Consider the following 23,524-nt stretch of genomic DNA (forward strand, 5'->3'; position numbering starts at 1 on the left):
ATGTAATCAGCTATACTAATATAAGCACATTTATACTAGGTACGACTGAATCCCCTTAAGAGGTTGTACTGCTTTAACTATATCAGTATCTAGCCAGATATGGTTATAGCAATACAAAAACGGTATACAGCACCCTTAAGTTACAATACTGATTTTGTGACACTATACTCATTTCCACATCCTGTCCAAAAAAACAGGAAGACTTCACAACAGAAGCTGATATAGGAGGCAGACAGTTTGTTCAAAATCAAATAAGAGAAAAATACAGAAAGCAAACAGTCAGGTAAGTTGCTTTTGGAATCAAAGTGCTGTTTCTAGTTTGCTCCAATAGGAAGGTCATTTTTTCTCATGGTCACTATGGAAGATCTCGGTACACTCATCAGAGCATTTAATGTACCCACTCTTTTCTGCTGAAGGGAGCCACCACAGGCAGATCTTCTATAGTAAGAATATCATTACCAGCTCTGGGCTGGATGCCACTGAGCATGTGATGGATGACAAAGATGGGGAGCTATGCCCACTAGCTGAATACATTGCAAAGCTTCTTCTCCCAGAGGGGTTAAAGCCTCAATTCAGCAAGGTACTTAAGCATAAGCACAAAACCTTAAGCAAAACAACCTTACTGAATCTGAACTTAAATGCACTGCCTTTGCAGCACCATCAAATGTGGGCACAAGGCACTCAAGCCTGGTAGTGAGTGCACTACACAACTGCATTGGCCTTCCCAACTCATATAGAATCAAAATCTTGCTAACTATATTTCAAGATGTGAAGATTAAATAACAAAATGATTCTTAAAATCTGATAATAAAAGTTAGTCATTTAAGATACCACAGTACATAATCCTCCTTTAAAAATCACCAGCATGAAATTTAATATCAAATCACAGTGACTGAAACACCCATTGTGTGTGTTAAATGGACAATAAGGTTTAAAACAACGTACAGCGGACAATATACCGGATGAATTCATCTACATACAGACGCTCCCGGGGTTACGCAAGACTTGACTTACGCAAATTCGACCTTACGCAAAAAGTTCCATAAGGCATAAATAAAATTTTCGAGTTGCGGAAAATAATGCCTAGTGTACGGAAATGCAAAGTACTGTACTGTAGTGCGGTGTGCGGAGGAATACAGCAGTAGCATCTCCTACAAGGGAAGGCTTTGCGCTCTCACAGCCTCTCAGTCTCGTGTTATTTCGGCGATACTGTATTTCTGTTATTTCACCCTATTATTTCATTCAAATCATGCCTGGAAAGCAACCAAGCGATAGCAAGAGTGCAGGACAGTTCATAAGTGAAAGAAGATTTAGAGCAGAAAATGTTGTAATTGTTTTTTTATGCTTGCACAATATACATTTCCAACTTACGTAAAATTCGGGTTACGCAAGGCTTTCCGGAACAGAACAATTGCGTAAGTCGGGGAGCGTCTGTACTATACCTTTCAACAACCAGAAATGAATGGACTGTCAATCACAACATAATTAACCAGGTCTATTAAAGTTATTTGTATTTCTCCCAAGTCAGTAAATTATTAAAAATTAAATGAACTCAGTTAAAGAAAAATAAGAAACATTACATCAGCCGAGTTAAAGACATCTGGCAAAAGAAAGTTGAGAAGTGCCCAGAGTTCATGCAAATTGTTCTGAAGTGGAGTTCCAGTTAACAGCAGCCGATTTGTTGTCTTGAATTCCCTCACAATTTCTGACAACTGAAAGAGATCAAGACAATTATCACAACTGTATTATTGTAAAGATGCTGTAATCTATGCAAATGTCTACTTTGAGTAAATTCTAAGTTACCTTTGATTTTTCATTTTTGATCCTGTGGGCTTCATCTATAACTAGATACCTCCAGTTAAATTTTTTGAACACAGATTTCTCTTTAATAAGCATTTCATATGATGTTACACAGACGTCCCATTCTCCTGGCAACAATACATCTCGGACAAAGGCAGCCTAGTTAGAAAGGAAAAAAAAAAAATTCTTGAAGATTAACTACCATATCTCATAACTAAACAAATCGAATATATTTTGTTTAGTATTCAAAACAAAGTTTCCCCCTCACACTGCAAAATTAGGGGTTAAAAATAAAAATTCATTGTAGCCTCAATGCGACAGATGTGCTTTCTAGTTTTAGGGATTTGCTAGACTGAACAAGTGCCAATATCTCATTTTTAAGTGGGGAAGAAAAGCAAGCTTCAGATATCAATCTTTAACAGAAGAGTATGCATAAAAGTTTTTTAATGGATAAATCATAAGATTAAAAATTGTAAAGGAGCACTAACACCAGTAATTTTATAGTATTTCAATTGGATTAGAGCAATGGTCCCCAAACTGGGGGGCACAGAGGAATCTCTGCACCCCACTGTGGCTGCTAGCCTTGGCCCCTGGTTGAAGCTCTGCACCCACTCCTGCCCCTAGCTGTGGTCCCAGTCTTGGCCCCCTTACTCCTGTCTGCATCCCCACCGCCCGGAGCTTTGGTTACGCTCCTGGATCTGAGGGGTGGGCGTGGACAGAAGTAAGGGGAGGTGTGAAGTAAACAGTTTGGGGACCACTAGATCAGAGTATAACCGGTCTGGAGTATGTAAAGCAAATCCAAGCTGACACTGCTGGGCTAATTAAAAAACAAAAACAAACAAAACAACTGAGCTACTGAGTGCTGTCATCTAGGGATACTAGCACCGTTACTAGGGATACTAGCACCGTTACAGAGGGGCATACGGGATGGGGGATTACCGCATCCGAGGTAGAAACAAAACTAGAACGCCTTAATGGGACTAAGTCGGGTGGACCGGACGATCTTCATCCGAGAATATTGAAGGAATTGGCGCGGGAAATAGCAGGCCCATTAGCGACTATATTTAATGAATCTGTAAACTCGGGGGTAGTCCCGTTAGACTGGAGAATAACCAATGTGGTTCCTATTTTCAAGAAAGGGAAAAAAAGTGACCCGGGTAACTATAGGCCTGTTAGTTTAACATGAGTAGTGTGCAAGGTGCTGGAGAAGATTCTGAAAGAGAAACTAGTTGAGGACCTTGAAGTTAATGGCAAATGCGATAAATTACAGCATGGTTTTACGAAGGGCAGATCGTGCCAAACGAATCTGATCTCCTTCTTTGAGAAAGTAACGGACTTATTAGATAAGGGAAATGCGGTGGACCTAATATACCTGGATTTCAGTAAAGCGTTTGATACAGTACCCCATGAGGAACTATTGGTTAAAATGAAAAACATGGGGATCGATATGAAAATCCAGAGGTGGATAGGGAATTGGTTAATGGGGAGAATGCAGCGGGTCGTATTAAAGGGTGAATTGTCGGGTTGGAGGGAGGTTACTAGTGGAGTGCCTCAAGGTTCGGTTTTGGGACCCATCTTATTTAATCTATTTATAACTGACCTCGGGACCGATTGCAAGAGTGGGCTGATAAAGTTTGCGGATGATACGAAGGTGGGAGGAGTTGCAAACTCGGAGGAGGATAGGGATACTCTGCAGGGAGACTTGAATGAGCTTGTGAATTGGAGTATCAGAAATAGGATGAAATTTAATAGTAAAAAGTGTAAGGTGATGCACTTGGGGACGAATAATAACAATTTTAGTTACAAGATGGGGACGCATTGGTTAGAAGTAACAGAAGAGGAGAAGGACCTAGGGGTCCTTGTGGACCGCAGGATGACTATGAGTCGGCAATGTGACGTGGCGGTGAAAAAAGCCAATGCGGTCTTGGGATGTATTAGGCGAGGTATATCTAGTAGAGATAGGGAGGTCCTGCTTCCGTTGTATAAGGCGCTGGTGAGACCTCATTTGGAGTACTGTGTGCAGTTCTGGTCTCCAATGTTTAAAAAAGATGAACTCAAACTGGAACGGGTGCAGAGAAGGGCGACTAAGATGATCAGAGGAATGGAAAACCTGTCGTATGAAAAGAGATTAGAGGAGCTTGGGTTGTTTAGTCTGACAAAGCGAAGGCTGAGGGGGGATATGATTGCTATCTTTAAATATATCAGAGGGGTTAATACAAAGGAGGGAGAGGAATTATTCCAGTTTAGTACTAATGTGGACACGAGAACGAATGGATACAAACTGGCCGGGGGGAAGTTTAGGCTTGAAATTAGACGAAGGTTTCTGACCATCAGAGGGGTGAAATATTGGAACGGCCTTCCGAGGGAAACGGTGGGGGCGACGGACCTGTCTGGTTTTAAGATTAAGTTGGATAAGTTTATGGAGGGAATGGTTTAATGATAAAACATAGTAGCCAAGGAAAACCAAGCAATGGTACATGAACAGCATAATGGCCAACAAGGGTCAGGCTAGAGACTCTTGCCTATATGCTCGGGGTATTACTGATCGCCATATTTGGGGTCGGGAAGGAATTTTCCTCCAGGGTAGATTGGCTGAGCCTCTGGAGGTTTTTCGCCTTCCTCCGCAGCATGGGGCAGGGATCACTAGCAGGAGGGTCTCAGCCGACTGAAGTCACTAAAACACAGGATTGGGGACTTCAACGGTAGAGTCCAGGGAAGGGTCTTGCGGCCTGCAGCATGCAGGGGGTCAGACCAGATGATCATAATGGTCCCTTCTGACCTTAATGTCTATGAGTCTATGAGGACTACAATACAGCCCAACAATGGATAATTCAAAAAGAAAGATTATTTATGTGACAGTAACTGGACTTCGAGATGTGTGGTCCCTATTCTCTAATCCACCGCCAGTGCATATGCTCTTGAGACCAGAAGATTCTTGCTACCAGCATACATTAATCCATGCCTGAGCCCCTCTCCTCCTCGTGCTCTGAACCAAGGCCATGGTGGAGGAAGCACAAACCAACTGCCTCTTTAGTACCTTCTGATCACAAAATAACCCTAGGATTCGGTGCCAAACAACAGGGGAAGAAGGGCGAGTAGCAGAATACAGATAGGGACCACATATCTTAAACAACTCCAGTTACTCTAAGGTACGTAACCTTTCATCTTCGAGTGATAGTTCTGATCTGTAGTCCACTGTGGGTGAGTCAACAAGTAGTATTCATTGAGCAGCAGGGTGCAAGGACCCATGCTGTACCACTGAATGGAGGACTGCTCTGCCAAATGATGCGTTAGCTATAGAAGCTTGCACTGGGTGCATAACATTTTGTGAATACAGCCCCAGGTTGCCGCTTTACAGATTTCCAGGAGAGGCACTTCTCAAACTGAGGCTACTGATGCAGCCTGAGCTTTAAATGAGTGGGCCCTCTCACTCCTCAGGAGAGGAATTGCTGTTAACTCATAACAGAGCAACATGCAACCTGAAATTCAAATCAGACAGACTTTGGGATGAGACAGCTTCACAGTCTGCAAAAGATACAAATAATCTGATTTCCTAAAGGATTTAGTCCTTTGCAGGTAGAGTGTCAACGCTCAACTGACTATCCAGAGCACAAAACTTCCTATCCTCACTGGTGGCATACAGCTTTGGGAAGAAGACAGGTAAATGAAGGATGAATTTCGGGTGTAAACTCAGAGACACACTGTCCCTATGGAAAGCTGTGTAAATCAGATTAGCCACAAGGGATCCCAGCTCACCTACTCTTCTGGCTGAAGTGATAGGTTCCTTAGCTCACCTATTGATTTGTGGTGGCTATGTCTAAGGGTTCAAACGGAATCTTTATTAATGCTGATAGAACTAGACCAAGGTCTCAAATTGGGGTAGGTTTCAGTATCAGAGGAAAGGTTCTAACAATGTGCCTGTCACAGGATGGGTAAGGATAGAGTGATTGTCAAGCAAAGGGAACAGGTGCCGATACCAGCTATGTGCACCCAGAGATAGCTAAGAGAAAGATGTGAAGTCTTTAAGGACAGGAGGTATTTTCAGATGACAGGAATGTCGGAATCTTCTGGTGTTACCTGACAGTTTTGACTAGAGAGAAAATAGATTCTACTTTGAGATGTAGCACATTCCTGTTGACACCTTCCTATTATTAAGGATATGCTTTTCTGAGCATGTCCTTTCTAGGTTTGTTGCCCATCCAAATACCAGGCTGTTCGGTGAAGGAAAACTAGATTGGGATGCCTTTGTGCTGGGTCAATAGGTCCAGGAACAGCTGGATACGGATGCATGGATATGCTGACATTTGGAATGTCAGGAAACCAGAATTGTCTGGGCCATCTGGGAGCAATAAGCAACACCAAGGCTCTCTCTTGCTTGATCTTTCTGAGGGCCCAGGGTAAGAGTGGAAGAAGTGGGAAGGCGTATGTTAGTTGTCCCAAGGATGGTACTAGAAAAGAGTTTCCTCGGGAGCCCCAACCTTGAGTCCCCAGAACAGTAGATTGGGCATTTCTTGTTCTCCTGACACACAGAGAGGTTCCAAGATAGGGGCCCCCATTGCTGAAATACATTATGAACCACTGAATCATGTAGTTCCCATTCATGGTCCCTGGAGAAGTGCCTGTTGAGGATATCTGCTAACTTGTTGTATATCCCTGAAAGGTGCGCTGAGAAGAACAAATACATCAGCTCAAAGAGGGACAACTTCTATACAAAGAAGGGGGGACCTTACTCATTTACTGATGCAGAACACTTGTCATTTCAGACATGACTTGGACATGCAGGGTTAGAATAAATGGTATGAATCGTTTACAAGCCTCATGGACTACCCATAGCTCCAGAAGATTTCTGTGTAATTGAAATTTGGTGAGAGGAGGTCCATATACTTTGTGCTACATATTCATCCCAATTGGCTTCCCATCCTTTGTAAGGAAGTATTTGTGATCAATCTCTCTGTAGGTGGAGGAGGGACAAAAGGGGACCACATGCATACACTGCCTCCTTGTTCTCCCACCAGAAGAGGGAAGCTTGCACCAGAAGAGGGAATTTGTCCAAACTATTTACTCAGTATGTTGACTATCTGCATCCAACCCTGCAGACATCAAAGGCAAAGTCTTGTGAAGGGTGTCACAAGTACACAAGGAGGAGGCAGGCATGAACAGATATCTGTGGGTGCAGCAGAAGTGGAGTGATGAGATTCTTTATCGACTGGAATCTGTCCTGAAGTAGGTAAGCCTGGCACTAATACAGTCCAGGGTTGCCCCGATAAAGTCTACAGTTCTTGGGGGGAACTAAAATGGACTTTTCTACATTTGCTCAAGGTCCCAATGAGCGCAAGAATCTGAGTAGGGAGCTGTTTGCTATCTGCACCTCTTGAGATTTTCCCATTAGTAACCAGTCATTGAGGTAGGGAAAACTGATGAGCCCAGGCAGCTGAAGTGGGCTGCCTGTATCACCTTTGTGAATACCCATTGCGCTGCTGCATGGCCGAAGAGCAGCACTCTGGATTGGTAGTGGTCCTGACCTACAGTGAATCTCCAGAATCTTGTGTGCGCAGGATGGATGTCTATGTAGAAGTAGGCAATCTTCAAATCGAGAGCTGCAAACCAATCACCCTTGTTTAATGAGGAAATTAAAGAGGACAGGGTGACTACCATGAGCTTTAATCATAGGAGAAAATGCTCAGCTGTCTGAAATCCAAGTTTGGTCTCCAATCCTCCTTTCTTTTTGGGGATGAGGAAGTATTTCAAGTAACATCCCTTTCTTCTGTGCTGAGCAAGTATCGGTTCCTTCACTCCCAGATGGACGGCTTCCCCGTCAACTCCACTTCCGCTTCTCGCCGTGGTGGAATTCTGGAGTCGACGGGGAGCGCGTTCGGGGATCAATCGCTACCCGCCGATTCGGCGGGTAGTGTGGACGTACCCTAAGTATCAGGGGTCCCCGAACAGGAAAGGAGCTTTTTGGATGGGTTACAGGGATTGAGTAGTAGCTCCTGAAGCTCCCATCAAAAGCACTTTCTAGTGTCAGGCTGGAGTTGGAAAGAGAGCAAAGAGGAGATATTTTTGCTATGCTGCACCCTATGTTGCTTCTTGGGTGGCTCGTAACGTCTTTGATGATAAAAAGAGTTGCTGATCACTGCTTGTATTGTTCAGTCTGTGGTGTCTGCTTCGTGGGGCTGGAGTGTAGATACCAAGAGAGCAGAGGGTTGCCCTGGAGTCCTTTAGTCAATGTTCTGACATCTGTCTTTTCACTGAACAAATTGTTTTCCTCAAAGGCAGATCCTTTACTATGGACTGGACTTTGGGAAATCCAGAGGATTGAAGCCACAACTCCCAATGCATGACTATCATCACCATCGAGCAGAAGGTTGTATCCAAAGCATCAGAGGCCTGGGGAGACTCCCTTACAAACAATCTGTCCTCCTTGATGAGCACTTTGAACCGCAATCTATCCTCCTGTGGGAGTTTGTCAGTGAACCCACAAACTTAGTATATAATAAATAAAATCATACTTTGACATTAGTGCTGTCATTAGCAATAGTTTTACTTCAACCAACTTGGAGTTCCACACAGCAAACTTTCTCCAGAAAAGGACTAATCTTCCTCATGGGAAGGAGCAGATCTGGTCTGACGTTGTCAGTCATTTCAGCCACAGCCTGAATTACTAATGAACTTGGAGCAGGATGCATGAATATAAATCCTGCTTCATTAGCTGGTACAATGGAACATTTTCTGTTCTTTTTGGAGCAGCTGTGCTAGATCTTGGAACCACCAAGACTGCCTCATTAATGGGATGTACCACCTTGCTAAATCCAGCACTTTGAGGAAAATCCTGCACTTCCTTGAGAGGAATCTAGAGTGTACTTGCAATCCTCCTTAACAGGTCTTGAAACTGCCTTTAGTCATCAGGAAGTGAAGGTGGGGCTGGTGCAACCACCCTGTCTGGAGATAACCCCATCGGATCTGGTTCTTCTTCCTCTTCCATTAGTTCCTGAGGAGGTTAAGAAAGTTCTCCAAGGTGAAGGTTATTTGGATTCTCGATGGGACTGCAGACTCAGAATATTGTATGTGTGGGTCCCAAGGGCCCAAATAATGCCAGTGCAGACAGTTAAAATGAAACAGAGGTGGTCCTCATAGAGTATGGTACAATTGATCCGAAGGTGGATAATCTCTACTATGAGATCAGGCCAGTGCCCAAGAGACTCCCTTTTCTCTCTGGGAGAGGACATCATCTCCTACTAACACCTGAGTTGTTAGAGGAGGAGGCAGCTTCAGACACCATGGGTGGTGCTGTAAGTACCAGGAGCCTTGTTATGTCCCAGCTGATAGAAGGAATAGGTGAGTGACTCTCCCCTTTCTTGTACCTTCCCCCATGCTATTGGTCCAGGGAATCTCCCTAGTCAGGATTGGTTTTAACAGGCTTGGGGACTCTGGGTCTGAGAAGACAGTAATGTCCTCAGGGCAGTATATCTATCTCCAAACGCAAGGGGGCGAAGTGGATCCTTTCTTTTTGCAGAACAGCAGTGTTGAACTTGTCACTGTCTTTGGTACCAACAACTCACCATGGTGTGATGGTACCACAAGTGCAGATGGCGTCTGCTTCCATTTCCCTACTGGTACCAGGGACAATTCCACTCCTGCATTAACACCGGTTTCTGGGCACTCTTGCTCTTTGGTGCAAAGAGACCAGTACCATGCTCTGAACTCCTGACATTCCTATATCAGGGTGCAGAGTCTCACACAGCTTAGAAGGTACCAGAAAAGAGGTTCTCTTCTTGGATGAGGATCTGGAGGGAGATTTTTTTTCTTGCTTCTTGTGAGAGTGTTTCCGATCCTCTTCATGCCCTCATTTGGAGTCCTTGGTTCTACCCCTATCGGCCATGGAGCCAGCGATCACCGTGCTCCAAAGGGAACTTCTCAGTGGCTCTGCCCAATGTACAGTGGGGTTTGACAGGCCAACAGCAGATTGAGGGCCTCACAGCATGATCTATCAGGAATCTCAGAAACCTCTCAGGAGCTTGACAGGTTTGGCTTGGGAAAGATCAAACAGTGCACTTTGAGCTACCCCAAGGCAATACAGGCACTTGGGGTGGGTGTCAATAACCAGAAAGGCCTGGGGTTGGCAAAAGCTCTTCTTGAATCCTGGGACCTTGGGCACATTAGCCTCCCCACAGGGGGTTCAGATAGGGGGAGACTGACAGTCCAATGAAGTTTGAGAATCAAGCTAGGTATCTCCTTTACATATCACCACATCTACTAAAAATGCTGCAAGCCAAAATTACTCTTTCAGTGACACTTTTGCAACCACATTCTCTTCAATGGCTTTGCACAAGTATAATTGACTAGAATTTAGTAAGCAGTTCTGTTGATGCATGGTAATATTCTCTCTCTGCACTCTCCAACTCATGTTCTCAAGTGGATTTGCTCTGCACAGAGCAGAACAAAGCAAAAACCTGGTTTTGTCAACTTGAATAAGATGACAGCTTGAACACAATGATTATCTAGATTAGGAAAAAGACGACGACAACAACATTACATTGGGACTGGAAAACAATTTTTCCCTAATCTAGAGAAAACCCACAGGGAACTGACCTGTTGAGTAGGGAGAGAGAGGTCACTATTAGATCAGAATCTCACTTTACAAGGGGACACAATTAGATTTTATTTTAGGAAAAGAGTTGTATGGAGAGAGAGTCCATACTCACAAAATTTATAGCCACTGTTACAAGTAAGACCAAAGATTCCTATAACAGAGGGACTACAGAATGAGCTATTTCTCTTTTCTAGTTAGTTTATTTCATACATTTTGCACTTTGTATAGTTAGTTTCATCCCACCCCCAAAAATAAAGAGATCAGTTTCCACTGGTTTATATTGTGGATCTCCATAACACAAAAAAGGAGAAAATTAATTTAAAAGCAGGAAAATGTGACTGTAAAGTGACAAAAAACAACAGGTAAGCCTCAGAAGCAGGGAGTGCTTGAAATTATTTTTCTTTTTTAAAGTTGATTACATTTCAAATAACAGCATTCGTTTTAGGTCTTATATTGACCACGTTACTGAATAGATTTGTATACTTTTATATGTTCATGTGTCAATTTTTGTTTGTTTGGGAACAAAAAAAGAAGGGGTGTCATCTAGTATCTAATACAGAGCACATCTGAGCCTAAGCTGAAAATTCTGTGGCATCTACTTCTGGAACCATTAGTCTGCCTCCTGAACAATCTACAGCAGCTACTTGTTGATTAGAAAACATAACAAGGTGGCAAGTTTATATGTTGGGTCCACCATATATGAATACTTTGGGGCAGGGGAGAAGAAAAATATGAATATGCAATAGAGTGTCTCATACTTACTCTTTGGTCTTTGTCACCTATCAAACAAACTGCTCGAAGTGTTGGTACCCATCTCTTGAACTCATTCATCCAGTTGTGTAAAGTGGATTTGGGAACCAATACCATGTGAGGGCCAGGAATATTTCTGTAGTGTTTCATGTACCCAAGAAGAGAAATCGTTTGCAGTGTCTTTCCAAGACCCTGTTAAGAGGTTAAAATTTATTTCTATTATTAACGGGGAAAGGTTCTCTCAAAAAAAAGTTTATAGCAACTCAGTGGTAAACTTTAAAAAGGCAGGTGAAAACAAAACTAGCAAAAATCCCAACAGAGATCCCCAAGATACACTGACCTGACAGACAACTACTTAATTTATTTCACTGTTTGCTTTAAAAATAAGTTACTTTTTTAAAAAAGTTTTACGAACTAGTAAGTCTAACATGACTTGCTAAAGAAGTACAGAAAAATTGCCTGCAGCATAAAATGAATGGAGGGTCTCTGTAATTTATGGTAGAGAACAGCATTTGAAACCTGATAGTTACTGGCTTGTAGAAAACACTAGGAACAGTATAGCAGATGCTTGTTAGTAGAAACATATCTGCGCCCTTTTGCAATGTTGCTCCTAAGCGGCTGTTGCTGTTATAGGGAGTGTCGTCTGACCAAACACATATGAAGAGTTCAGGGTGTTTTGGAAGGGGTGGGGCAGCCACATTGTGGGGATATGATATGGGGGAACCCCAAGTTTGGGAGAAATGGGGCAGGGGAAGCCCCAGTCGGCAAAATGGCTGACCAAGCCCAGCTGCTGGGGAGAATCTGAGGATGCTCCTACAGGCAACTTTATGCTCCACCTTGAAGAGGGCACTGTTCACAGCGTGCAATGGAGGGGGGGGGGGGAAGGGGACAGGTCAGCAACATCCCACAGCAAAACAGCACACCCATACCTCACCATCAGCAAAGATGGAGAGGGGACAGCTCAATGCACATGAAAGTGGTCCCTGATACTCCCCACTGCAAAATAGCAACATATTATCTCCCCCCCCCACACCAAAGCCAGATGCTAAGGGAGGAGGAAACCTTCCAGCTGTGCCTCTGCCGCTCCCGAGCCCTGCCCCGCCCCCCAAAATCCATCTCTTCCAGACCCTCCACAAAACTCCCCGCCACACACATGCTCTCCATGCAGGCTCTGTCAGGCAGGGCAAATGGATGAAGCTGCGCTGAAGGGCCAGGGTCAGGAGGGGAGTTCAAAAATGCAGTTTGGAAGGGACAACTCCCCTAAATGCCCCCCCTCCCCCAATCTCTGCCCTGGATGCGACATCACAGTGTCATAAATGTTGCTGTTACCAGGTGGACAATTCAGGGTAGGAAAAGTGTTCCCAGGAGAAATGTTACTCATAAGCAGCAGTTGCTCTTACAAGGTGTTGCTGCAAACAAGTGTCTACTTTATTTGAACAGACCAAAAAAAAAGCGCATCAGTAATCCATTAAGATCTTAAAACATGAAAAGATAAAACTTGTAAAGATTCAAGTTGTTTTGGCTAGAAAACTAATGTGGGTCTATATTCTCAAATACATTAATGATGTCTTCAAATTTGGATTCATAAAGTCAGGAACTTAAGTCCACAGCATTCAGGAACCTATATAAAGTGGCCTGATTTTCAAAGGTAATGAGCACCTGTAGATCCCCTGGACTTCAAATTGAGTTGGAGGTACTCGGCTCCACCAACACCCAGGCCATTTATTTAGATGCCTCTAAATATGGATTCAGGGCCCATGAAGAACTCTGCACATTTTGACTTAAGTACTGCAAATTGCTGTTGAATGTATTCTATCCTTAACAGAAATACTAAATTTAAACAAGTTTATATAATTAGATACAAATAATTCTATTTTAATAGTTGCAGCTTGAGCCTAAACGGGCTGACAACACCTCTAAGTAGTAAATTTAACTAGCTGAATTTCCTACAGAGAACAATCTAGCAAATTTTTGGATAAAGTAGTTGTAGATTTCCACACCAGTTGCTCATAGTCATCTTGTGTCCCATTAATGATGTACATTAAAATACTGTAGCAAGTGTTGTAGAAAAAGCTATAAAGTAAACGTATTTGCAACTGAAATGCTAATTTTAAGAAAAATGTTCTGTTCTTCCACGTTTTCTTCCCCTTCTGATCCACCCGTCCCCCATTTATTTTTAAAAAGCTTTTGAAATAATTAGGTTTGATCATGATCAAATATTTCATGCCCTGAGGTAGGCAGCAGCCTATCTTTTAGACTGCATCATGGTGCCATTCTTTCATTTTTTAGAACTTCATTTCATTGTGTTTCACGTTTCTGAGTTAAAATAATTCACTTAAGTAACTTGTTTTTTTGTAATTAGGCATAAGTATCTACGGCTAAACTACTGGAGACCAGAAAGTCTTACTCTTTATTGTCACTGTTTCTGACGTAATAAATTGGTGCTTTAAAATATCTGACCATTTTTCACCAATATCTGACTTGTCAATTGACTATTTTGGACTAGTCAAATGCCCAATCCTAGAAATAATTAAAAATACACATACTTTCAAAGTCAAGATGCAGGAATCAAATAAGACGACATTTGGAAGAGGAGATTTTTGTGTTTTGTTTTGTAAACAAAAAGTATATTTAATGCAATGGCAAAAAAACCTACAAAATGAACAGCATCAAGAAAAATAAATGTGCAGGAGAGGAAGCAACTACTGAGTACATTTCAGTTAGCATTTATCAAAAAGAGTAATTTAGAGATTAACAAAAATAAACACCTAGAATGATATTCTAGAAAATTAAGTGTCACAAGATATTGATATTTAGCAAACAAAGATGCATCACAGACTAAAACTCAAATCCAGTTTATAAGCAGTAAATGCTGTTTAATGATAAACAGAGGATAAAATAAGATTTTTGCATTGTTAATAAAAAAAATAATTAAAGTTTAACAGGAAATACTGAGGTCTGAAAATGCAGAGAAGATGGTAAAGTTAATTGCTGCAGAAAATGATTTTGACTGGATATCAGGAAAAAATATTTTATTTTAAAAATGATTATTTTTGTTTCCAGAACTCAACTTATGTTTCAAAAGAAATCAACATTTCCAGCTAGTGCAGAAGTAGTTTAGAAGGAAAAGGTTAAAAGCAGAACAGCTGCAAAGATAAATAAAAATTAAGTTTTAACTGATACTCACCATCACCCACAATCCAAATATTTGTAAGTTTAAAAGTTTTTCACACATTCTAGGTCAAGGGTCGGCAACCTATGGCATGCATGCCAAAGATGGCACGCGAGCAGATTTTTAATGGCACACTACTGCCTGCCAGGGTCCCGCTCAGCCTGCTGCCAAACCCTGGCAGCGGGGTGAGCCAGACCCTGGCAGGCAGCAGCATGTCATTAAAAATCCTGCCCAACCCAGCCCACTCTTCTCCACCCCCCACTCTCTCTGGCGGGGGCAGAAGCAAGCTTGCTCCTGCCGACAGCTGCTGTACAGCAGGCTCTACCAGCAGCCAAGCTTCCCCCTCCCCTTCGCCCAGCGAGCTGTGTGGAGCCCCGCCTCCTCTCCCTCCCTGCCGCCAATGGCCCTTGCGAGGAAGGGGAGAAGAGCAGCCCCAGCGCCCTCGCTGCTCAGACCAGTAAGGAGGCAGAGAAGGGGGGTAGGAGCGGGGAGTATCCCTCCAGCCCCCTGCCATGAGCCGCTCAGGGCAGGGAGCTGGGAGCACTCCCCCATATCCCAGCCCACCCCCCCAGCCCTCTACCCTGACCCCTGCCTCCTGCATCCCCCTCACACCCAATGCCCTGACTCCTGCACCCCCTCACATGCCCCCAGCCCTCTGCCCTGACCCCTGAACCCCCCTTGCACCCCAGCTCCCTGCATCCCCCCCACACCCCCGCCCTGACTCCTGCACTCCCCACATACCCAGCCCCCCCACACCCTATGCCCTGACTCTTGCACCCCCCCACCCTGAGCACCAGGTTGGCAGCGGGCTGAGTGTGGCCAGCGGCTGGGACCCAGCTGGCAAGGGGCTGGCAGCTGGGACCCTGGCTGGCAGGAGTCAGCGGACGGAACCCCAAACCAGCAGCGGGCTGAGCCACTCGGCCCACTGATGGTCTGGGGTGCCGGCCCCTGGCCCTGCTTAGCCCGCTGCCAGTCTGGGGTTCTGGCTGCCGGCCCCTTACCCGTGGGGGTTCCGGCCGCAGGCCCCGCTCAGCCCACTGCCGGCCTAGGTGAACAGAACCCCAGGCGTGCAGCAGGCTGAGCAGGCCGGCGGCTTAAGTTCAGCATTTTAATTTAATTTTAAATGAAGCTTCTTAAACATTTTGAAAACCTTGTTTACTTTACATACAAGAGTAGTTTAGTTATATTATATATAGACTTATAGAGACAGATCTTCTAAAAAACGATAAAATGTATTACTGGTACGCGGAACCTTAAATTAGAGTGAATAAATGAAGACTCGGCACACCACTTCTGAAAGGTGGCCGACTCTTGTTCTAGGTTATGGTAAACTTGCCTTATCTTTAATAAATGCTCCCGTTAGAACTGTAATTCTACCACCTGGTATAGAACAAACTTTGACCTTATCAAGCTAGACAGTGCAGCACAACGGGTAGCACCCTATGAAATGTCCTATTGTCAGTTCCCACTAGCAGAAGTGCTAATCTAGAGGAAACAGGCATTTTGGCAATCAAGTCAGCTAACCCTACTCACAACACTAAGTGTGCCACGCAGCACACTCTACAGCAATGACGACTGGAGGGGGAGTGGGGTTTTCACTCTCACTGTATTAGGGTTCTAAAGTGATCAGGACCTGAGGAAAATGGCTTCCAACTGGTTCCCTGCAGCTGCCATTCTTTTTACACCTTAAAGGCTTCTTACCATGAGAACTTTCTGAATACCACTCAAAATAGTTGCAGCTTTAAAATAATATAAAGGGCAGTCTGTTCCATAAAACAAACTTTTTCTGAGTTTGCATTTCCTTGAGGCAGATAAGCACACAGAAGTGATTCCATTTCTCAAAGGAAGCTGTTCCATAGTTGACTACTGCTGGAGTAATGTCATGCATGTAGTTTTAACAAAAATGTTGTTATGAATTAACCACATTTTACAAAAAAAAATCATTCGAAGTGTATCATAACACGTAATCTCTTGCATTTTATAATATAAACAGCGTCTTTAAAAAAATTAACTAGACCTAAATCTGATTATAAACTTCGTGTCATGTTCCTTCTGCCTACACAGCCCCAACAACAAAAATTAGCAGCACTTACCATTTCATCTGCCAGGATACCATTGATGCCATTCTCATACAAAGAGATGAGCCAGTTCAACCCTCGGACCTGATAATCACGCAGTTTACCCCATTTTACATCTAAAAGTGAGGACATGCAAAAACAGATTAAAAGATTTGTAAAATATATTTGAAGCCATCACAGCATTCCCTTATTGCTAACTGACACTATTTCTTATCTAAAGGTTGGAGAATGTGACAGTAATACTTTCCAGAGAGCAATTAGGACATTACCAGCAGAGGCTGTGGCATTTCTTAATACAGGTCTCTGAGCCTGAAGAGTGATAGCATAAGGAGCATGTTTCCCTCAACATCACTAGATGTGCCAAAATTCTAATGTAATAATCTTAATTCAAATCTCAAACCCAAGATATAACCACCAAGCAATCAGGTTAAAGTATATTATCTCTCCTCAAAATGTAAGATTAATCAATTAGATTAAGTTGTACTGGAAGACAGATTAGACTGGTGCTATACATGTAGTATGCATAATCTGAAAAATAAAACCCCACCAGTGGCAAGTACTGTATCAGTACATGTCTTTCAGAGTAAAATCCCTCCAGCTGCTGCCCTGAATCTTTTGAATAGGAGTCAAACTACATTACAGTAAATTTCACAATATTACCAAGGAAAGCTACTTGCAGAAGCAATGTTGCTACTGGAAATATTCTGCTGAGGATGCAGGAAGGAGAGAGAAGAGTCCTATTTTTCTACCCCCAGCTGCAGAGAAGGAAGTCCTGCATCTGCTGTTCATAGCAGAAGTTATTGGAACTACACAGTGCAAAAATTCAATACTGTAGTGCAGGTATCCGGTCTTCCGCATAAATTATTTTTTTCTGCAGAATCAAAACTCATCTTAAAAAAATTACATTTCCAGCCATATAGCAAGTTAAAGTTTAAACTGCCAGATCCTCAACCGATTCAGGAATAATCAAAATCTAAACATTTGCACATTTAAAGTTTTCCATAAATCCGTGGTTTTCAAACTGTGGGTCGAGACACAGTACTGGATCACCGACCATAAGGCATTGGGTCGCGGCGGCTCTGGTCAGCACCATCGACCGGGCTGTTAAAAGTCCCATTGGCGGTGTTGCCTGGTAAAGGCAAGCTAGTTCCTACCTGTTCTGACACTGCACTGCGCCCCAGAAGCTACCAGCAGCAGATCCAGTTCCTAAGCAGAGGGACCACGGGGCTCCGTGCGTTGCCGCCACCCCAAGCACTGGCTCCGCAATCCCACTGGTTGGGACCTGAGAGGGCGGGCAGTGCCTGCAGGCGAGAGCCGCATGGAGCCGCTTGCGTGCCTCTGCCTAAGATCTGATCTGCTGCTGGCCGCTTCTGGGGCGCAGTGCGGTCCACAGTGCCAGGACAGGCAGGAAGGCTGCCTTTGCACCCCCGCTGCACCGCTGACTGGAAGACACCCAAGGTAAGCCCATGCCCCAATCCTGCACCCAACCCCCTGCCCCAGCACTGAGCGCCCCCCAACATCCCTCCCCTCATCCCCAGCTCCACTGGGTTGCAGGCATCAACAATTTTCTTCAATTGGGTCTCCAGAAAAAAAGTTTGAAAACCACTGTTCTAGATTATGAGGATCTTGCAGGAAAGACATCCTCCTCAGGAATGCAAGAATATTAGAAATAGAAGAATTGTAGAGTCCACTGAGATTTTACCAAGAACAAAGAACGAAAGAGCAAACCTTACATGATGGAGAATCTTCAAATCGAGTGCATATGTTAGTTGCCTTGGAGCTTTCTGTCAACAGCTCCTCATCTTCTTCCTGTTCTGTTCTACGATGTCGATAGCTAAAAGATCAAAAGTAAAATATAAAACAAATTTCAAACTAGATTGAGAAGACACCAGACTGCTCCATAATAAAATCTTGATACCATTCTTGGTAGAGGTAACAAGAGTGGTCTGAAGAAACTTGCAGGCTGATTTCGTATAAATATTTGCAATATACTTTGTAAGACTATGCTGTGGATAATTACTCTTTCCAATTTTAAGCTCATCTACTGTTTTGTGTCACTATGTTTGCTGATTTATGTTGATCTGAGTATTTAATACTGTGCTGACAGCTCAACTTCCAGCTGCATTTATTTGTGTATAAAAGAAATAGTCTCTCTCCTTCTGTTACTACCAAAGCTCCAATATGAGGGATGGCAGCAAAATGCTTGGAGGAGAGCAGAAATGCAAAGACTATGGGAAGGGTGCTAACATTAGCCTCTAACAGGGAGGTTGTACTTTTAACAGGCAGTTCCTAAGCTTCTGCAAAGCTTCCCAGAGGCAGCTGCTCTAGAGCTCTCTTTCAGGAGTTAGAAAAAAATCTACATCTTTATAAACAGCAACAAAGGTAAAAACAAAATATATCTCTTTTTAGATTTTGGTTCACCTATAAAATTCAGTACACTTGGATTTCCCAAGAGCCATTACATTTATTCTCTCCCACCCACACACGCCTTCTTTCTTCACCACCCCAAAAGTTATCTGGGTTCTGACCAAACTTCAATTTATAAACAGCGGGATTTTTTGTTGCAAAATGACTTCATTTTATAAATGCTGAATATGTGTCTAAAAAAACAAGGCCAAAACATCAGCAATTTTGAGAAAATAAAGCAAAATACCCTACAGCATCACTCATCTTTTAAAGGAAGGTAAAGTTTGTACCTGCAAAAAGATACAAAAACATACTGCAAGCATAACTAGAATAAGAGGTATTACTTACTCGCCAACTGACAGCAGATTCTGTTTCTCGTCCTTTTTTATTCGTGGACGTCCTGGTTTCATTTTCAAAGGTGAAGTTGGAGTCTTTTGAGCAGCAGGCTGAATGAAATGCGCAAACAGCTCAGTCTGCTTTAACAGATACTCAAATCTGTTTGCTCTGTCTGTTTGCTGTTGATATAATGAAAAACAAGTGAGACATTACAATATGCTCATATTTTAAAAATGTAGAATCTAGAGTTACAATGAATGGCTTAGAATTATTCAAATTCGAATGTATATTCTTTAAAATAGGTAGCTACAAAAATTAATGGCTATGAAATGGATTTGATCCCATCAAACAAGAGCCCATCAAATATCCCAGAATAAGTCTAGGCCAAGGTCACAGAGGACACCTGAATAAGACTGAAATCTAACTTTGAGACCAGGAATCTCCAGAATACAAATTGCTGTGTGCAAGACTGAAGAAACCCCTGTATATGAGAAGTCCAGTTTATTACGGTGAAGCACCAATAGGCTGAAGACGACCTTTTTGTAAGTGAACCAATGTAGAGTTGTCAGTGTGCAGACTCACAAAGGTAACTGTTTAATGCAACTGCTGTCCATAACTTTGGCAGGAAACAGCAGTATTAAACAGACAAAGACCCTTAATTGTCAATGTTAGTAATTCAGTATCATGTGGGTAACAGTGAACTGAGAACATCCACTTCAGTTTCACTCTTCTGCAGCTTAGTAAAGCTATAAGCAGACACAGGTACTGGAGTTATTAATAGGAAGGATGTAAAAAAGGAAGCTTTGACAGGAGAGTAGATAGGGTAGTGGACAGAAGATCATCCATTAACTTGTTATGAATGCTAGCAACATCTCCTTTTAAAGCAGCTAGTGACATCCCCTTTTAAAGGGGAGGAGAAAGAGGGGGCAGGTCTTCCCAGCAGTGTTGCCTATAGACCTCAGATCTTCTATATCAGGTTCTGAGGTCTACTACATTTTGCAAGCCTTGGATTAAATCACCAACGCAAGGTCACACTATGAAACAGAGAGGCAGGATTAGAACTCAGAATTTGCTGCCTTTCAGTCTAGTACTCTAGTCCACTAAATCATGCTACCTCAGAAGAATCTACCTACTTTGAAGCCTTTCCATCTCAAATCCATTTTGCCTGGTAATGAATACAACTTCAGAGAACTTTCAGCACCAACAGAGCCTTCTGCTCCGTAGCTTTTTATCCTTCTTCCCTCACACTATGACTACCTCTCTTTTACTGTATAGGGCAGTGGTCCCCAAACTTTTTATGGCCACACCCTCCTTACCCCTGTTGCCCCCTGCCTGCCCCCTCCCCGTCAGAGGGCGGGGCTGGAGCAGGGAGCAAAGCTGCAGCTGGGGGGAAGAGTGAAGCCACAGCCAGATGCCGAGGCCACAGCAGAGCTGGGAGCGGGGCTGGGTGGCACTCCCTCCCTGCCCCCCGTGCAGGCTGGCCCAGCTCTGCCCCTCCAGAGTTCCCCCACGCCACTCTAGGGTGGTGGCGCCCCACAGTTTGGGGACAACTGGTATAGGGCTATAGCGTTTGAAGTCAAAAATATGAAATTGTGATCTTTTTTCTAGAGCAAGAAAATAAAGGTCATGATCATTAGACTTTATCTGACCTATATGTTAAAAAAGTCATGGAGTAATCCTATGGGGTTTTGATTTAAGATACTGATGGGCTCCCTCAGACCAGATGTAAGTTCCTGTTTCAGAGGGTGAATGATTATTTCTCAGCTTCTCTTAAGGTGGCCTGAGCCCTTTGCAGGACCTGGCACGACTGCCTCAAGAGTCTATAGACACAGCTCTAAACTAGCCAGAGGATGCATAACATATGTGAAGTGTTCCCTCCCTCCAGAAGCTCAATACATCACCACCATTCCATTCCCAACAGAAGTGAAAAGAATCAAGTTCTGAACAGTGTCACAACACAGATCTTCACATTACACCACTCCTTGTAAACTCCTACGACATCTCACTTAATTTAGACCACTAAAAATTGCAGAAGCTTGTACCATTTCAAGGGGAGTGAGGAAATAAGGGAGGAGTAGAGGACAAAATATGAAGAGGACAGCCTACAAATCTCAAAATTAAGATTTCTGCAGAAAAGCCTAGTCAAAATACAAGGAACCAAGTTAAAATGTCTCAAATAAGAGCAAGAAATTAACTTTTTTATAAAAAGCAGTTACGTCAATGGTGGCTATTTGTACCATATTGCACATGTGCTCAAAATTACACACCATTTTCTCTTCATATGTAGGATCTGGTTCCTGGATTTCTTTTTGTTTTCCTGGTGATGAATCATCAAAAACTTCCTAGGAGGAAAAAAAATTAAAAACAAATTGAATTCTCCTTTATAAAGATATCCAGCCTTGCGCAATCATCTTATTTTGTTCATGTTACCATTTAGCCAGAGTATGACACCTCTATCTCAATTCCTTGATACATTCAAATCAAGATCAATTTTACTTATCAAGAATTGCTGTTGTTTTAATTTTAGTTTTGACCTAGGGACAGGGTGGCAAGTTAAGGAGGGGGTGCTATTTGATTTTCTTTTGCCTACCAAGCCAACTAATTACCACTGATGATTAGATTTAGGATAGAAAAACAAGTCTCCATTAAATAATTTGATTCTACCCCACACACATTTCCCTTTTTGGAAAGGGGGGTGGGAGGGGGGCAAAGGTATTTTCTTTGACTACCCTTTCAGATAGGGAATAAATAAAATACCATTCTCCCCTCTGGCAATAAAGTATTCTGCTTCAACACCAGAACCCCACCACAAGAGTGCATCTTTATTAACAATTTATTAGTTTCACTCTGCTTCTGGTGCTAGGAACAGAGGCAATGTGTACTGGAGGTGGAAATACTACTGGCATGATCCTCCCCCCTGCAACTGTCCTGAAGGGGCATTTTACAACATATGTTCTGAAGAAGGTTGGGGAAGAGAATGAGATATCTACAGACAATTACCATCCACCATCTGTTTAGAATAGATGGCCTACACAAAAAGTTATTTACCTCGCTTCAGTCCGTACTGGCCAGTGGGGAATGGACAAGTGATATCAAAACAAAACAGGCAGGAACATGCACGAAGCAAAGAATGGGACAGAAAGACTTCTTTTTATATACAGTAACTCCTCACTTAAAGTCATCCCAGTTAACGTTGTTATGTTGCTGATCAATTAGAGAACATGCTTGTTTAAAGTTGCACAATGCTCCCTTATAACGTTGTTTGGCAGCCGCCTGCTTTGTCCACTGCTTGCAGAAAGAGCAGCCCGTTGGAGCTAGCTGGTGGGGGTTTGGAACCATGGTGGACCAGCAGCCCCCATATCAGCTCCCCGCCCCCTTAAGTTCCCTGTGCAGCAGCCACCCAACAGGCTATCAATTATCAATAGCAGTTCAGCTGTCCCTCCCTCCACTGCCATATGCTGCTCCTGCCCTCTGCCTTGGAGCTGCTCCCAGGAGCGTCCTGCTTGCTGTGCGGAGGGGGAGGAGGGAGGGAGAGAAGAAGAGGGGTGCTAATGTCGGGGTGTTCCCCTCCCCCCTGCTCCTTCCCCCCGCTTACTCCATCTCCATAGAGCGGGGGGGGGGGACACAACAGGGCTCAGGACAGAGGGAGCTTGCTCGCAGCAGCTGCTTTCTCAACTTGATCTACTTAAAAAGGCAATGTACTTAGAGTGGGGTCAGCATACTTAAAGGGGCAATGCACACTCTCTCACAGTGTGTGTCTCTGTCTGCCATGCTGTCTCCCCTCCCTCTATTTGTGCTGCCTTGTAGAGTGTGAGGCTACATTAACGTATTAACCCTTGAGGGCTCAGCCAAGTGTTAATTCATTGTTTAGCAGTAAGGCATTCCCTGGGAAATATCCCACCCTCTGACTTCACCACCTCAACCAAGCTTAACAATCATCATTGCTGTGTACGGTATTAAATTGTTTGTTTAACACTTGTGTGAGATAGATATCTATAGATATAGATATAGTCTTTTGTCTAGTGAAAAAAATTTCTCTGGAACCTAAATCCCCCTCCCCCTTTACATTAATTCTTATGGGGGAAATTGGATTCGCTTAACATCGTTTCACTTAAGTCACATTTTTCAGGAACATAACTACAACGTTAAACGAGGAGTTACTGTATCAAGTATTGTGCCAAGGCAAGACATATCAAAAGGGGATATGAAAGTGTAAAAGCAAAATTTTAATTTGCCAGTCAAAATGTGAAGGATCCAACAGAAAAAAAGTTGGAAAATCCACTGCACTAAGACTGGTTCTCAACCTTTTCTATACCAGACTGTGCTGCCCATCTAGCCAGGGTCTACCTGGGAACCCTCTCTTGCTTTACGCTAAGAGACAAGCAGAACTGT

General features: G+C 43.3%; 1 protein-coding gene across 1 annotated transcript in view; it reads right to left on the bottom strand.

The window, feature by feature from the left end:
- Positions 1-23,524, bottom strand: part of SMARCA5 (SWI/SNF related, matrix associated, actin dependent regulator of chromatin, subfamily a, member 5) — a 50,507-nt gene that overhangs the window by 24,439 nt on the left and 2,544 nt on the right. Inside the window, exons 2-8 of the mRNA XM_054028900.1 lie at positions 21,400-21,474; positions 19,145-19,311; positions 18,124-18,224; positions 16,406-16,506; positions 11,153-11,332; positions 1,804-1,959; positions 1,581-1,712 (exon numbers count right to left, since the gene is read on the bottom strand). Of these exons, the coding sequence (XP_053884875.1) occupies positions 1,581-1,712; positions 1,804-1,959; positions 11,153-11,332; positions 16,406-16,506; positions 18,124-18,224; positions 19,145-19,311; positions 21,400-21,474 (912 nt within the window). The remainder of the gene's footprint in view (positions 1-1,580; positions 1,713-1,803; positions 1,960-11,152; positions 11,333-16,405; positions 16,507-18,123; positions 18,225-19,144; positions 19,312-21,399; positions 21,475-23,524) is intronic.

The sequence above is a fragment of the Malaclemys terrapin genome, chromosome 5 (assembly GCF_027887155.1).
Source record: "Malaclemys terrapin pileata isolate rMalTer1 chromosome 5, rMalTer1.hap1, whole genome shotgun sequence".
Classification (NCBI taxonomy): Eukaryota; Metazoa; Chordata; order Testudines; family Emydidae; genus Malaclemys; species Malaclemys terrapin.